Source organism: Oryx dammah, unplaced genomic scaffold (assembly GCF_014754425.2).
Source record: "Oryx dammah isolate SB20612 unplaced genomic scaffold, SCBI_Odam_1.1 HiC_scaffold_25, whole genome shotgun sequence".
Taxonomy (NCBI): Eukaryota; Metazoa; Chordata; class Mammalia; order Artiodactyla; family Bovidae; genus Oryx; species Oryx dammah.
The window spans coordinates 102,721,519-102,734,981 of NW_024070209.1; the positions used below are offsets into that span (position 1 = coordinate 102,721,519).

The 13,463-nt window shown below is 64.7% G+C and overlaps 1 protein-coding gene across 1 annotated transcript in view; it reads right to left on the bottom strand.

Moving 5' to 3' along the window:
• The window catches only part of NOTCH1 (notch receptor 1), a 45,522-nt gene extending 32,278 nt beyond the window's left edge, over positions 1 to 13,244 (bottom strand). The window contains exons 1-2 of the mRNA XM_040225539.1: positions 12,946 to 13,244; positions 11,107 to 11,188 (exon numbers count right to left, since the gene is read on the bottom strand). Coding sequence (XP_040081473.1) covers positions 11,107 to 11,188; positions 12,946 to 13,006 — 143 coding nt within the window. The 5' untranslated portion in view covers positions 13,007 to 13,244. The remainder of the gene's footprint in view (positions 1 to 11,106; positions 11,189 to 12,945) is intronic.
• Between the last annotated feature and the right edge of the window lie 219 nt (positions 13,245 to 13,463).

Sequence of the window (13,463 nt, forward strand, 5' to 3'; positions counted from 1 at the left end):
GGGCTGCTGAGGGACGGGGGACCCCGGAAAAGGACCAGCCAGGTCTGAGGCAGACAGACCCCAACCCCCAACAGCAGCTGACCCTCAGTGGAGAACAGGCAGCAGCCGCAGAGGAGGAAGGGGGTCCAGGCGGGGCGGGGCGTGGAGCCTGCGGGCCCAGCAGCTCCCGGCTCAGGGCTCTTTGCCTCTTTTCTCCCAAGTTGCACCTCTGGATGGTTTAGAATAGGCTGGAAAGAGGAAGTGCAGGAGCGCGGGGAAGCCCTTTGTGTTGTGTGTAGACGGAAGCGGTCCTCCGGGAAGCCACCTTTCCCACTGCGGGGAAAACAATGCTTGCGGCTCACCACCCCCCCGCCCCGCGGCAATCAGAGCTGCCCCACCCTCGACGTGGGAAGTGGCTGCCCGTCTGAAGGGATGGAAAGGCAGAGGTCAAGCGGCTTCCTGGAGGTGGCCCAGCTGCAGTGGGCAGAGAACAACCCAGGCCCACCCACGGGCGGGCACACCGCTGCTTGGCTGGCCCCTCTGGACATTGCAAAAGGCACAGCCAACACGCTGTCCCGAGAGCCCTGGGGGCTGCTGGGCGAGTAAGAAAAGCCTGCTGCCTCCCCCCTACCCCCGCGGCCTTGCTCTGCTGAGTTAATTCCCCAACCATCACCCCCAAAGATGGAGCCAGGAGCTGGACAAAGGTGGGAATGGATGTCCTTACCCAGGGCTCACCCCAACGGCTCTCTGAGACCCACGTGGTCGAGCCTGCAGCCCCACTTCTGGGAGGCCAGGGAGTGGCCCCTCCCAGCTGCCAGGGAGCTCGGTTCCCCACAAGACGGAGCTGGACCCGTGCCCCCAGACACTGGATACAATGAAGGGATCGATGAGCATGCGGCCCGCGCCATGGCGGGGGGGGGGGGGGGGGCGGTGCGCTTAATCCAAACTCGATTAATTAAGTCAGCAACCACAGACTGAGATCGGAGCCAAAGCCAGAAACGACCCTGCAAGTGCCCGCCTCTGCTCGGCTGTGCGGTGGTGTGGGGAGAGGGGAGGCCTGCCCAGCGGCTCTCCCGTCCTCTCCCGCTGACCGGAGTGGACGCTCGGGGCAGCCCCGCTTCTTCCCATTCTCCAGTTGTGAATGCAGCGCGGGAGAACACTGAGGACCCCCCTCGACACGGGTCCCAGAAGGAAGACACTGTGGACCCCCCTCCCCGCTCCAGGACCTGTACTCAGGCTTTATCTTGTTTCTTTCTCAAAATGGCCCTGCAGGGACACTGGCCCATTGTACAGGTGAGAAAACCAGGGCTCTGGCACGTTATGCCCACGGCACCACCGGGGTTTGAATGCAGCTGTTAACCTTTGCTGTCCCCAGTGGTGGCCAGATGCCAGGCCCTCAGTGTGGGGGTCGGGGGCAGCAGAGCACAGTGCCCCCTGGAGGCAGCTGGGAGGCCAGCAGGAGCTCCCTGGGTGGAGGAGGGGGTGTGGGCCCTCAGCACCCCATTCCTTCTCCCCCTCCCCCTCCCCCACCCCAGCGGCCTGGGTTTCTCACCTGACCGCCTGATCTCCCAGACCGGGAGGGCCAGAGCAGACAATGTGTTCTTACAACCCCACAAGATCTGCTGAAACTCAAAACCCTGGATTGGAGGTGGAGGGGAGGGTGTCTGGGTGAGAAGCCTGGGAACTGGGGAGCTCCCAGCCGGCGGGGTGGGGCTGCCCTGGGCCCCGGCTTCCCCGGGCCCCGGCTTCCCCGCACTCCTTCCTTGTGGCAGGAGGGGTCCCACCAACGCTGGACACCTGTCACCACCCTCAGCCACAAGAGCTCATGTGGCCTTCCTTCCTGTCTGTTCGGCCCTAGGGACAGAGAGGAAGCATGGAGCCTACAGCCGCCGGCTGCTGGAGGGCCAGCAGAGAGTGGGCCCTGATGAGGCTCCCATGAGACCCTCTCCCTGGATGCCTCTCCCAGCTCAGGCTCACCATCTGCCCAGTCCCCAACCCCGGCCCGAGGCAGACCACCAGGCCCTGTGTCCCCAGGCTTGCCCACAAGCCCGCGGCCGCCCTGGCCCCCACCCTGGGCTCAGCACAGTCACCGAGGCATGGGACCACAGCAGACACCAGGAGACACAACCCTGGCAGCTGCACCCAGGCCGGCGTGGACCTGCTGAGAGACAGACCCGCACTGTCACAGCCTGGGGAAACCCGGGCAGCCCGGGCCCACTGGTGTGGGCCTAGGGCTGTCTGGGCTCAGGGGAGACTCTTCTCCACGGGGAAAGCAGAAGGTTCTTGGGCTGGCCACGACCTTGCGCCCTTCCGTGAAAGTGAAAGTGAAGTCACTCAGTCGTGTCTGACTCTTTGCAACCCCACGGACTGTAGCCCACCACGCTCTTCCGTCCATGGGATTTTCCAGGCAAGAGTACTGGAGTGGGTTGCCATTTCCTCCTCCAGGGTATCTTCCCGACTCAGGGATCGAACCCAGGTCTCCCGCACTGTAGGCAGACGCTTTACCGTCTGAGCCACCAGCGCCCTTCCATGACCTCACCCAAATCCGGGGCTGGGCTGGTCTCTTGAGAGCCTTCTGGACGAGGCCTGGGAGCACTGGGAACAGGCCCGCGAGTGGAGTGAAGCCACGCTGATATGTCCCATTGGGACCCACGTGTGTTACTGTTTCCAGGGGAGCTCAGAGGGGTGAGTGAGCAGCCCCCAGTCACATAGCCCACCGTGGCCTGCGCTATAGAGTACAGCGCTCTTTCAGCCTGGCGGGAACAGCGAGCTGGAACAGGGCCGGGCAGCTGACATGGACCATGCCTGCCTGTGGCCTGGAGGCCAGGCCTTCTAGAAACCCGGATGGGCTCAGCTGGGTCCAGCCCTGACCCAAGCCATGTCCCAGATGCCTGCCGAGCACCGTGCTGGGCCGGGCCTGGGCCCCGGACCCCCAGGCAGAAGCCGTCATGGCCTGAGGCCCCTGCCACTGTGGACACCGGGACACACAGCCCTGCCTGGCCTCCCCCACCCCATCTGGCTCTCAATCAGGCCTGAGGCCACCCTCATCCTGAGCCCTGGAGGGGGAAGTGAGGGGAGCCCCGCCCTGTGGGGCCACCCCTGGGAGCCCGGAACCAGCCTGGCGAGCGCAGGAGAGACCCTCAGGCTGACCCGGAAGGCCCAGAGGCAGTCACCTCCCCCAGCCCTCTCCGTGGTCGGAGGGGAGATGGAGGCCCCGGAGGCGGAAGTGTGGCCAGCACCCCCCACTCCCAGGCCCCGCCTCAGCCCGGCCTTAGCTCAGCATCTCTCGTACTGAAAAGCTTTCAGGGAAAGACACACACACTCAAAACTCTGGCTTCTCCCCCAGACCTGTCATTTCCAGTAACCGTGTAGTTTCCGCTTACCAGCAACCGAAACCAAGAGGAAACAGTGGGAGGCAGGTCCCCGAACCCCGGGTCCCCGCGGGGGGGCCACCGACAGAGCTCTCCAGGGGCAGCCGCCCACCTCCTCTCACACGCATCCCCCGGTGGGCCCGCGAGGACCCGCCAGGGCCCCGCTGCCTGTCCAGCAGGCCTCCTGGGGTTGGGCAGTAGGCCAGCAGCTCAGCTGACCCAGGATCAAGAGGCGAAGGAAGCAGGAGGCCGGCAGGGTCCCCGGAGGAGGGCCGGCCTGGTTCCCACATTTCACCCCGAGTGCCTGCCCAGCCTCCAGTGGCCTGTCCCCTGTGCGGCATGGCTCAGACCCCCAGCCCTTCTCCCGGCCCGCAGCCCTGACCCTAAGGCCGACGTGACGACATGGGACTTGCCTGCCCCAGGCCTCGGCCGGGCTGGGGGAGGCTGGACTTTCATGCTGCCTGCAGGGCAAAGAGTTTGCTCAGCAAATCAGCAGTGTCAACAGAGGGACGAGGGACCGTTTACCCAGCGGAGAAGAGCAACCGATTCAAGCACTTCAGAGACACCAGACAGGCACACAAGCCCTGTGACTGACTTGTCCCACGAGGACTCCCAGGTTGAGGCTGGTGGGGCCTGGCGGGCTGTCTGAGTGCCTCTCATGTTTGGGAACCGCCACGTGGGCGTTGGAAGTGCGGCCTCCCCAGGGCACCCCCCGCCTCCACCAAGGCTTGCTGGGAACCAGGACCCCGGATGCACCTTCTAGGAAACGGAGCAACTCAGGTGCAGGAGGCTCAGGTCAGACCTCCAGAGGCCGTCCCCAGCCCCAACCCAGGAGAGCCCAGGACAGCACAGCAGAGGGCTGGGGGTCCTGGGGGCTGAGCCACAGAGGGGGCGGGCGCTGCGTGGAAGGGGAGGCCAGGCCCTTGGAGCTGTCCACACGCCACCGGATGGGCTCCCATGCAGACCAGCAGCTCGGTGTCAGGAAGGGATCGGGCAATGATGAACCTAATTCACTCGCACGTGTGGATGCCGGTATGATGATGACCCCTGCCCTCAAGCCTCGGCAGGGAGTGGATGGCGAGGTCAAGGCCCCCTTTCCCAGAACGCTTCCATCCCAGGGGTAGCAGGGGTGCAAGTGGGGAGGAGACCCCCAGCCAGAAGGGACCACTCAGCGGTGAAACCCTGGGGAGGGCGTTCTGTTCCCAGAGTTCCACGCGTCTCAGAGACGCACAGAGAGCTGCCCCCCACCTGTGATGGGGGGACCCACTCGAGCCTCCCCACCGCGGCCGAGCAGGTGTCCAGATGCTAACGTTGCAGGAGCACCCCTCTGGTGCCCTGCAGGAAACGTGGAGCCTCTCTGAGCCCCGAGAGCCCCTGGGAGGGGATTGGCTTGTGGCTAAGAGTGAGGAGCCAGGCCCCTGACCCTCACCCTCTCACACCAGGCGGGGTGCCTCCCACCAAGGGTACACCCACTAACTCCGAGAGGAGCCCTGAGGTTTCAGGAGAGATGTGCTCCAGGCCAGCGCACGGCCGGGAAACAGGCAGATGGCGTGGGTAGGGGCTCAGGTCTCAGACTTGCCCCCAGCTGCCCCTGACCTGTTCACAGCCCGTCTGCCTGAGTCTCCACAGTGGGCTCCCTCCAAAAGGAGGGCCTGGGGCACCTGGGCAGGGTATTCCCACAGCACCAGCCTCATGGTGAAGGCATCTGCCCTTGAGTCTGGTTCTCAAACAACAAGCCGGGCATGCGTCTGCCCTGCCCGCCTCGCCCCAGCACCTAGAGAGCATTCAGTAAACGCCCGCTGCCCCTTGCATTCCTGACGCCGAGCAGGTGGTGGGGTGCCGGCCATGGAGCCCTGTGCGCTCATCCCCTGGACCCGAGGGCACGCCACCCCACTTTAACAAGTACCGCTGGATGCGCCAGGCCCCACTCAAGAGGGTCCCATGGCTGGCCACGCGGACACAGGAGTGAGCGCCGCCTCTTCCAGGGAGCCTTCCAGGCATCCCCCACCCCCGACACCCACTGCCTCTGGACTTCTGCCCAAGGCCATACCGGGATGACCATGCTGGGCCACGGCCAGCCACCCCGACGTTCTCAGGCAGGTCAAGTCCAGCGAGCGCCCGGACGAGTGATGCACGGACACACACCCCGAGCAAAAGAAGCTGGGCGGGAGAGGCGAGCGGCGCGTGCATTCAGGTCAAGCCAGAGATGGAGAGCAGATGGGAGCACGCGGGGCTGGGGGAGGGGAAGCGGGGCGCCTGTTTAATGCCTACGGGGGTTTTGTTCGGGGTGGTGAAAACTTGGAACTAGACAGACGTGCTGGTCCCACAAGCTTGTGAATGTACTAAGCGCCACTGAAATGCAGACTTCGTTCAGTAATTTACTTTGCTGTGTCGCACAGTTCCCAGGCGGCGCTAATGGTAAGGAATCCGCCTGCCAATACGGGAGATGTAACAGACGCGTTTGATCCCTGGGTCGGGAAGATCCCCTGGAGGAGGGCATGGCAACCCACTCCAGCATTCTTGCCTGGAGAATTCCCACAGACAGAGGAGCCCCGAGGGCTACAGTCCGTGGGGTTGCACAGAGTCGGACACGACTGAAACGACTAAGTTCCCCGACCAGGGATGGAACCTGTGCCTTCTGCAGCGGAACCTGAGTCCTAACCGCTGGGCACCAGGCAAGTCTCCCGAAATGTACCTTTTAAACGTCTAAAATCATAAAACTTATGACACGTGCAACCAACCACGAAAATACAAATATAAATTCTCCCTTCCCCCTGCCCCGCCCCCGCCCCAAATCTGGTCATCAGCAACCTGTGACCTCGGCGGAGCGAGGCGGGCGGGGCCTTGAGGAAGGAGAGGCCGGGGAAGAAGCCAACAGAGGCCACTTTGGCAAAGGGCTCTTCTCTGCCCAGCGGCCCTTCCTCTGCAGCAGCACCTGTCAATCACGGCCCCGGCTGTAGCGGGTGTGTCCACGGCCCACCAGCAGGCCCAGGGGGTGGGGGTGAGACCCTCAAAGCCCTGAGCTGGCCCCAGACAGGCAGAAGCCGCTACTGCACGGCCAGGCCTGACTCCTGGGCTCTCCTCCCCCGACCACACTGCATCCACTGCCGCCACCTGGGCATCTGGGGGCCCATCCCCGGGTCCTGCCAGGATGCCGCTGGAAGGGAGCTCCAGGCGGCCACCCAGCCCTGCACTCTCAGGCACAGAGCAGGAGGCAGTCGCTCTGTACCTGCTACAGTCCATGGGACTACAGGGTGTGGCCACCAGAGACAGCCCGGCCGGGAACTTCAGGACCCATCAAACGCACCCTGACCCACAAGTCGCAATGCCCCCAGGCCAGCCGCTCGTTAAAGCCTCTGGGAAGAGTCTGCCAGGCTCCGGATGTGCCCGGACACGAAGGCAGAAGCTGAGGCGAGCTAGCCCCAGGTCCCCTACTCCCGTTCCCAGCATCTTCAGCTCTCAGCCTCAGCCGTTCCCACCTGTAAAGTGGGGACTGAGAACGAGACGCAGAGTCGGCCGCCATCCCGAGGGGGTGTGAGGCCGCTGAAAAAAACGTCTGCCACGTTTTACGAGGCTGGATGAAAGGGGCTGTCTGTGCGTGGAGTGACTGTCGGCACTTTATTGAGGAAAGCAATCAGGACACTCAATCGACTCTGCAAAGCCACATCCTTTCACTACTCATAGGTGAGACGTGAAACAGGAAAGGTGCCCTCCTCGAGCCCGGCCCGGCCCGGCCCGGCCAATGTCACCGTCAGCAAGGGACAGTGCCGGCTTCCACGGGACCCCTGGGCTGCCACCCAGCCCCAGGGGAGTGGAGCCGTGCCGCCCCCTGGACCTGCCCCCACCCCCCGCCACCTCGGGGCAGGGGGTCCCTGCACCCGCTCTCTCACTCGTGGCCTCGGCTGCCCTGACCCAGCTCAGCTGTCCTGATGAAAAGCGTTCTCTCTCAGCTGTCTGCCCGGCTCCACCCTCTTCCAGCTAAGGGCACAGCTTTCTTTTTTTTCTCTCTCTTTTTAAAAAAAAAAATCCCTATTTTTTTTTCCAGTGGAAAAAACACTGGCCGCCATAGAGGCAGAGCCAGGCCTGAGGAGGGCACCTTCCTGTGGGGCTCGCGTGTTCCCTGACGTCCGCCCCCCGTGGTCAGAGGCAGCAGGTAATGGTTTTGGTCTGAGGCTGTGCATTCACTGTGTTTTTCTAACCCTGCGTCCTTGGCGCCCAAGCGCTGACAAACAGAGGAAGTCCTGTACAGACCTGGTTCGTTCTCAGCCTGGGGTGGGGGCAGGGGCGAGGGTGAGAATTAACCTGTTCCTCCCCCAGCCTCGCCCGACACACGCAGGTGACTCAGTGGAAACAGTCGGGCCAGGTGACACAGACGTAGACTGTTCCTCTGCAGCCGGGTGGCCGAGTCACTTCCACTCGGCCCCTGACCCTCTTCTTCTAAAGGGAAGTCGTTGTCCCCGCCTTGCTTCCTCACAGGACGGCCAGCGAGGGCCCCGGGGGCAATACAGGCAGGATGCAGCCGTGATTAGGAACACACGTCCCCGGACAGAGCGAAGCGGGGCTAGGCGCTACGCTTGGCTGTGTGATGCTGGGCCCGGCGCCGACCTCTCTGGGCCCCGCTACACGCCCGATGCCCACGGTTCCGGGGTTGCTGCCAGCCACGTGGGGCCGGGCCGCCCTGCCCACTGCACTCCCCTCCCTCTGACATGTCACGTGTTCAGGCCGCCTCTCCTAACCCCCACACTGGAAAGCGGAGAGACCATGGGGGCAGGGGCTGCGTCGGACCTGGGCCCACATGCCCACAGCCAGAGCAGCACCCAGCACACAACAGGTGCTCAGAATTGGGAAGGAAGCAAGGAGGGGGTTCGCGGGTGCCACCGCGGGTGAGAAGCCCTCGGAGTCGCCGGCCGGCCCCTCCCAGGCGGTGCCCCGGCTCGGGCCCACCAGGCCGTATCTTTCGGGTTCTCTGAATTCACTCATTAGACAACTAAACCCTCTCAAATGAGGATCCTGAAACCAGCGCTGTCAGCTCAAAAGGAGAAGGCAGCAAGGGAGCGGACACTCGCCCCGCGCCTGCTGCGTGCCTCTTATGTAACCTTTACGCACCACCAAAGAGATCAATCACGGATCAAGCGCGAATTAGACTGGGGGGATCTGGGTTCAGGTGACCCGAAGACCTGAGGTCACGAGGACCCTGGGCATGGGAGAGCCAGGCCTCAAATACAGGACCGTCCGAAGCTGAGGTCCACCACCTGCCCGACTTCCCTCTGGCGTACTCTGGGCGCTGAGGCGGCAGAGGGTCGCAAAGACCCACCTGAGCCCGCCCCTGGGTCACCGGCCTCCCCAGGCACCCCCTGCTGGGGCCACCACACACAGCCACCCTCCTCAGGGCAGAGGACTCCGCCCCCAGAGACTCAAGGCCATCGGGCGCCCGGCCCCGCTCTCTGGGACTTCCTGAAGGGCCTTCGCAACAACACAAACCTCTTTTTCCGACCCCGAGCCCTGTAGACACCTGACGGGTGGCTTCTGGGGAAGGTTCCCTCTCTCTGGGTGGAAACAGATGAGTCACCTGGCATGAATGCGCCTGGCATATGACAGCCCGATTCCCACGCCCTGGCCACAGGGGAAGCAGCAGGAAAGTCACCGAACTTTCTGCGGGTCCCGGCTGGAGGCTGCAGAGCCAGGGTTCACACCCAGGTCGGCCTGAGACCCAGATACCCTGGAGGGAAGACAGCGGCTCTCCCCTTCAGCCCAGAGAGCCGGGCCGCCCCCGCCAACAAAACCTCCGCCGATCGGTGGGTGAGAGCGAGACGGCGCGGACCCTGGGGGTGGCCACAGTGCCCCCACCCTGCCCTGGGAGCCTGGACTGGGGCCTCCCCACAGCTGGGCCTGGCCAGCCGTCGTGGCTGATCCCTTGCCTCCAGCCCGAGGCGCCCAGAGCTGGGGCCCGCAAGGACGGCACTTCCGTTCAACTTCCCAGTGGGTCTGCAGGGTGCTCACAATGGGGTCTCTGTGGGCCGAGCGAGGCGGGGTGCCAGGCCAGACAGGCAGGCTTCCCGCCAAAGTGGTGGTGGGGGGAGCACCAGGCCAAAGGGAGGGAAAAGGCCGGCACCCTAGCCCTGATCCAGGGCCTGGCTTGGGGAGGCAGGAACTCCCAAAGTTGCCCAGGTTTGGGGGTGGGAGAGCCTCCCCCAACCCCGTCCCTTTGAAGCGCCTCACCCGGAGGCCAGCAGGTGAGAGCTGCAGCAGCCAGGGCAGCGTGTGGCCGGAGCGCTGGTCCGGGGCGGGGGCCCCAGGCTGCCCCGTCCCAATCCCCCGGTGATGGCGCAAGGAGAGACGGCTCCTACTTTCCCCAGCCCGGCACTGCCCCTGCCCTTCCCAGAGCCCTCTGCAGAAACACGGAGACTGCCCCCAGCCCTACACGCACGCACATCCCAGTGAGCCGAGCCGAGCGGCAGGGAAGGGAGTGGGCATTCTGGGAAGCCACGCATACTTAATCACCCGGCATTAATCCACCTCCCCAACAATAGCCCCTGCACTTCCACTGAATCCCAGCTGTCGGTCTCTCAATGGAAGGAAACAAGATTTAGAGCATCAAGCCTCAGCGAGGCTTCTGCAGGAGGAGAAAAAGGCCCCAAAAAAGCAAAAAAAAAAAAGAAAGTAGTGCGCATTCATTAGTGTCTGACAAAGACACAATGCATTTTGTCCATTAAACTGCTCACAGACCTGCTTAATTGGCTTCAGTCTGGGGCCGGGGTAGTGGGAAGGAGGGGGCTGCTTGCCCACTGGCTGGGCCGGCAGTGAGCCCGGGCTGGGGGTTGTCAAGGAAATGGGCCCTCAGCAGTTGGAATGAGGGCACGCCAGCCCGTCTGGGGACCCACTTCTGCAGCCTGGGGAGGGGGCGTTTCTCCAGCCGCCAGGAACCTGCTCGGTATTCCCATCAGGGACGAACTCAAGTTGAAGGGCATCGGCCACAGCAGAAAAACTTCCCGAGAGGCTGGCCAGTACTCGCAGGCGGGCAGGCAGGCGATAGATCCTAACCAGGTTCCCTGACACCACCGCCACCCCCGCCCCCCGCCCCTGTGGACAGATGAAGGCCCAGGGGTGGGAGGGCGAAGGGGCGGGGGGGTCGGGGCGGGGGACGGAGACAGAGCTCCTGGCAGGAACTCCCACCCACACCCCCGGGAGACGGGCACGGCCACGGCCACGACGATGAGTTCCAACCTCCTTTCCCCAACCTCACCTGAGGCCAGGGAAGGCAGAGGGTGGCAAAGGGTGGGTGTGCTTTTGAACTAGTCAGCTTCTCGCTGAGAGGCGCCTCCTGTTCAGGAGGCGCTCACCTGCCTGGAGCAAGCATCACCTGCCCCCAGCAGAGGCACTCCCCCGGCTGGCAGGGCGGGGAGGGCCCGGCCTCCCTGCAGATGCTCTGGAGCCTCCCTTCAGGCCTCAGGGACTTTGGGAAGAAATGGGGGAGCAGGGATGCCCACCTAGCACGCCAGGAGCTTGAGGTGGTCCTCAAAGCAGCGCTCGAACCCCCAGCGGCCAGGCTGGGCTCCACACGCAGCGTAATTGCTGGTGATTAAGTAATTGCCAGACTTTGTCCAATAAAACCAGCACGTGACCACGCCCAGCCTTCTGGGCCATCTCCAGAAGACAATGGCCTAGTGTTCTGCCCCCGCTGGCCCGCTGCAGAAGGCAGGGGCTCCGCTCCGACAAAGCAACAGGTCCCTGCAGGGGCGCGGGGGCCCATACTCACATGCAGGCCTCGGTGCCGTTGGGGAACACTTCACACTTCCCACCGTTCAAGCAGGTCTCACCCGGCTGGGAGCAGCGCAGGCCTGGGGAGGGGCAAGAGGAGAGGTCAGCTCAGCCAGCACCCCCAGGGGCACTGTCCACACTTCACCTGCTGTCATGGGGTTACTGGGTGCAGGGGGCCCCCAGGAAGCCCTGCATGAACCCTAAGGGGACTCAACATTCTGCCCAGAGTTCTGGGGTCAGAGATGGGGCGGGGAGGAATAGACTGGCTGGGTGGCAGGTGGAGAGGTCACACTCAAAGTGGGTAGAGGGGTGGGGAGGAGTGACCTGAAATGCATTGTAGACAGCAGGGAAGAAACGCTGGGATGACCCTGGGCCAGTCTCCCAAACTTCTCACCCCTCACCCCGGCTTCACCGGGGACCTTGGCTGGGCTGGGGCCCCTATCCAAGCACCAGGATTGTCTTGCTGTTCAAACAAGTTCTTCCAGGGGGTGGTGCTGGGGGGGGGCGGTGCTGGCCACACTCAGCTCCCCCGCTCGTGGGAAAATGCGACAGCTGCAAGGGCCGCTGCCCCGCCCGCCAACAAAGCACCAGGCGGAGGAATCAGAGCAGCCCATTGTCGCGCCAGGGCCGCCTCCTAGGGCACCAGGACTGCACCCCAGGGACCTGGCCACGCCTCCACCGACACCCAACACCGGCTCCCCAGGGTGGGCATCTTCAGTGGCAGCCTCCCCTCCACACACACACAGCCAGGGGCTGGGGGTGGGGGTGAAGATGCTCCATTTGGAAGGAATTTGACTTCATTCCCGGGAAGGGATCAATTAATCTACCCCCCTCCTTCTTACCAAGGCTATGTAAATTAAGCCCCCTCTGGGGGGGTGGGGACGGGGTGTGACATGGAACCCCACCTTCAGGAAGCAGGGAACTAGCTCTCCCTCCAACTTTTAGGGGAAGAGAAGCATTAATCACCATCCGATTCCTCGGAGCTCCTCTCCATGGGAAGCGGAGAGGAATGACCGCCCCGGCAACCCCTGCAAAGTTTCCAAACGTGAACTCCACAAAGTGAAAGTCCATCAGTAGCAGCTGAATCTTCTGCACACACAACCCCCACCCCGCCCCAAACTGTGAGCCAGGATAGGGGTAGCGAGCCGGTGTGGGGAGGGGACACCGCGGGCAGGGCGGCCAGGAGCCGGGGGAAACCTGGGTCTGGGGTCCTCGCCCGGGTCCTGCGCGAACTCTTCGACTCCGAAGGGAGGCTGAGCTGGGCCGCCTGGCCCACCCTGCTCCCCTCTGCCCAACACGCTGGGCAGCTAGGTCCCGCAGTGCGGTTCAGTAAAGACGATCGCGGCGCCCTGGACCCCAGGCTCCGCGCCCCAACATCCGCCCCCCGCGCGGGCCAGAGGCGAAGAAAAAAGATAAATGGCCCCAAAGCAACAGGAAACCAAAACCGACTCGATTCAAATCGAAAAGTAGTAGGCAGCTCGTCCGCCCGCCCCGGGAGCGAGCCCCACGCGCGGCTGGTGAAAGGCGAGCCCAGAGCTAGGTCTCTCAGGCCCCCAGATGCCCACGCTCGGCTTCAAAGCCGACTTCAAACCCGGCGCCAAACTCGGTTCCAGGCGCGAGCAGCGCCAAGTCCGTCCCGATCGGGCAAACGGAGCGGGGGAGGGTCAGTCCTTCTCCCCGAGCCCGGGACTCTGGCTCCTACCCCGGCCCGGGTCGCCCGGTCCCCCTCCCCACCCTGGCAGCCAGCTCCCAGGCACCCGAGAACGCGCGCCTAGGACGCCGCCAAAAGTTTCTGAAGGCGGGGACAGTTGCGGGCTCGCGGCGGGCAGTCGCCTACCTCGTGCGGCGAGCGCGGGCAGCAGCGCCAGGCAGAGCAGGGGCGCCAGGAGCGGCGGCATGCCTGCCCACCGGCTGCCCGCTGCGCCCGGGGGCGGCCTCCTGCGCCCGGCCGGCGGGGGCTCGGGCACACCCGCGCGCAGAGGGACTGTCCCACGGGCGGTGACGGCCCGCTACTGCCCTCTCCTTCCGGCTGGAGAGCGTCCCTGGGCTCTCGCGGCCTCCCCGGCCCGGTTCCGCGCCCGCGATCGTTCCTACGCTGCGCCCGCCGCCCGCGCCCCTATCCCAGGGCCCGTGCGCTCCCTCCCGTGGCCGAGGCACTAGTGAGGCGCCCGGCCGCCGCGCGCTCCGCCCCCGCCCCGCCGGCCCCGCCCCCGGGGCCCGCCCCCGCCGATCCCTCCGCACCCCGCGCCCCCTTGCTGGCCGCGCCCCTCCGCTCTCCTCGACCAGCCCCGCGCCTCCTCGGGCTGGGGCGCGGGGTCCCGAGCCCGGGTCCTACGGGGGTGGGGGTCGCGGCCG